Source organism: Orycteropus afer, unplaced genomic scaffold (assembly GCF_000298275.1).
Source record: "Orycteropus afer afer isolate SDZICR_OR568_19922 unplaced genomic scaffold, OryAfe1.0 scaffold00638, whole genome shotgun sequence".
Taxonomy (NCBI): domain Eukaryota; kingdom Metazoa; phylum Chordata; class Mammalia; order Tubulidentata; family Orycteropodidae; genus Orycteropus; species Orycteropus afer.
In genome coordinates this window covers 769,557-772,395 of record NW_006922225.1, presented here as the reverse complement: position 1 = coordinate 772,395, position 2,839 = coordinate 769,557, and the positions used below count along the sequence as shown (strand labels likewise).

The following is a 2,839-nucleotide window of genomic DNA, read 5'->3' as shown; positions in this document are numbered from 1 at the left end:
AATGGGGATCGCTATGAGTCAGAATCGACTTGATTTGGGTGGAACATGATCTTGTTTGGGAATGGAGGCTTTGCAGGTGCCGTCAGTTAGGCTGGCACAAAGTCACACTGGTGCAGGGTGGGTCCTGGTCCTGTGTGATTGGGCTCCTTATAAAAGGAGAGAGAGACACAGGGCTAGAGACAGAGGAAGGATAGCTACAAGTCAGGGGTCCACCAGGATCAAGGAGACAGGCCTGGAATAGACCCTCCCTCAGATCCTCAAAGGGGTCAACATGGCTGACACCCTGATCTCGGACTCCAGCCTCCAGAACTGAGAGATGACACATTTCTGGCCTCGTAAGCCCTGAGGTGTGTGGCAAGACACCAAGACAGCAGGTTACAATGGAGCAGGCCTCCGATTCAGAGAGGGAGTGTGCCCTGGGAGTGAGGAAGAACATCCTGGCCAGGGGAGGACGAAGGCCTCAGACAGCCCAGGCCGGAGAAGGGCCCACGGGCAGGCTGGACGCAGGAGCCAGGTGGCAGGGCTCGGGTGAGATTGGGATTTCATTTGCAGCAGGAGGGGCCCCACTGGAACAAGTCCGGGAGGCAGCTCTGGGAGCTGTGTGGAGGGTAGCCATGGGACCGGAAGGGGCGTGGACACAGAACCCAAGTGTCTGTCAGAGACTCAGGTGTCTCTTATTGGGACGGGGACAGGATCACTGGACTACGTGCCCCCACCAGACACACCCATTGTCATAAGTGGGAGCTGCTACTGCCACCCAGTGGATGGTGGCCGCGGGTGCTGCTGACCACGCGCAGAGTGTCACGGGCCCAGGCGTGCTCGGACACCCCTCCACCCCGTCCAGGACCAGGGCCTGCCACATGCCCCCTCCCACTGCCTGGCCTTGGTCCCTGGCCCTGGCCCCTCCCTGTCCCGGAGCCCCCTCGGCCAGACGCCCGCCCGCCCAGCTACCCCTCGTGACCACCCACCTCTTTGCCCACGGGGATGCCGCTGCCCAGCCCGGCTGTCAGCGCCACCACCTTGGCCACGAAGGCCTTGACGGTGAGGTACTCCTTCAGGACGACACCACGGAGAATGGTCTTCATCTCAGGAATGCCAGAGCCTGGTTGGGCAGAGCCAGTGTGGGGGGCCAGGTGGGTGAGGGGCGGCCAGGAGGAGGAGCCAGGGCTCAGAAGGGGAGGAGGGCCCGGGGGACAGTGAGAGCACGCCATGGGGCAGGGCCGCGTGCCAGCAGCTGACAGGGCCGTGGGGTGTTCTCACCGACAGCCTGGGGGGAGATGAGGTGGCAGAAGAGTGCGCTGAAGAGGATGAGGGTGAGCGGGACGGCGACCCAGGCCAGGTACTGCAGAGGGAGGCTGGGCTGCACCTGGAAGTAGGCCCACTTGTAGGCTGCAGACACAGACAGGAGGCCGGGCAAGCAGCGTCAGGAGACCGCAGCCGGCCGGCCACGGCACACCCAGAGTGCACAGAGCCTTCCCGGGCCTGGGGAGCCCGTTAGACTTCACAGGGGACACGAGACCAACCGCCACCCGGCCACGGCACACTCAGTGTGCACAGAGCCCTCTTGTGGACTGGGCGACTCGTTGGACCGCCCAGGGGACAGGAGACCAGCTGCGGCCCGGCCACGGCGCACCTTGTACACAGAGCCTTCTCGGGCCTGGGTGGCCTGTTAGACCGCCCAGGGGACAAGAGACCAGCTGCCAGCCAGCCACGGCCCACCCAGCATGCCCAGAGCCCTCTCAGGCCTGGGTGGCCCATTCCACCTCACAGGGGATAGGAGACCCACCGCCTCCTGGCCACGGCCCACCCAGCATGCCCAGAGCCCTCTCAGGCCTGGGTGGCCCATTGGACCTCACAGGGGACAGGACACCCACCACTGCCCACCCCCAGCACACCCAGGGGCACAGAGCCCTCAGGCCTGGGTGGCCCGTTCCACCTGACGATGTGGGCCCTTCTCATGCTTGTGGGCCCCTGAGCTGCAGAGGTGAGGTGGGGGTGCTGCAGTCCCACCTGTGGTGGTGATCTGGAGGCAGAACCCCAGGGGATCAGCCACTGGGTGCCAGACCCGAGGGGTCTCAGGGACCCGACTCTGAGTGCTGCCACAGGGGCAGGACCAGCAGTCGCTAGGTGGCCCCTTGACTCACAGCACCTCCTGGGGCCGAGTGAAACTGGGGTCACCAGGTTCTCAGTGACGATTTTCCAAAGTGGATCTCCAGGCCTTGTTCTGAGGTGCTTTGGGGAGACTCGCACCTTCAACCTTGCGGCCAGCATCTGAGGCTTAACTGTCAGCACCGCCCAAGGACCCCCACGACCAGGGGGTCTTGGTCACAGAGGGCCAACCTCGTCCCTGCTAAGGGTGCTCCCGGCCTGGGGGGGGCACTGGAAGGGGTGACAGCCGGTTCGGTCTTGTCTGTGCCGAAGCGTCCTCCGAGCCCACTCTGCTGAGCCCTGGGCGGAATCTCCAGAACCCGCCAGGTGGGAAGCGGCCAGGACAAGGCCTCAGACCCACCCTGCAGGCTCTTGGCGCTGACGTAGTCCATGCTCCAGCTGACCAGGGCCATGAGCAGGCCCAGCAGGACCAGGAAGATCCAGTCTTCCCCCAGCTTCCTTCTCACCACGCGGCCCAGGCGGTGGAGACACCCTAGAGCAAGGAATCGGGCAGCGGCGGGCAGCGGCTGCGCTGGGTGCCGGCGGGGGCGGGGCTGGCCCCGGGTCTGGAACCCGTTCCCAGCATTTCTCGTCCCCTGTCCGCCCACGCTGCCCCCCACCCTGCCGAAGGCCCACTGTCTAGTTCCCACTGGACACTGGAGCTCCTTCCTAGAGCGCTGCCTCCTGGACG

General features: G+C 65.0%; 1 protein-coding gene across 1 annotated transcript in view; it reads right to left on the bottom strand.

Moving 5' to 3' along the window:
* The window catches only part of CLCN1 (chloride voltage-gated channel 1), a 38,414-nt gene that overhangs the window by 31,494 nt on the left and 4,081 nt on the right, over positions 1-2,839 (bottom strand). Inside the window, exons 3-5 of the mRNA XM_007956613.1 lie at positions 2,510-2,667; positions 1,261-1,389; positions 969-1,102 (exon numbers count right to left, since the gene is read on the bottom strand). Of these exons, the coding sequence (XP_007954804.1) occupies positions 969-1,102; positions 1,261-1,389; positions 2,510-2,667 (421 nt within the window). The remainder of the gene's footprint in view (positions 1-968; positions 1,103-1,260; positions 1,390-2,509; positions 2,668-2,839) is intronic.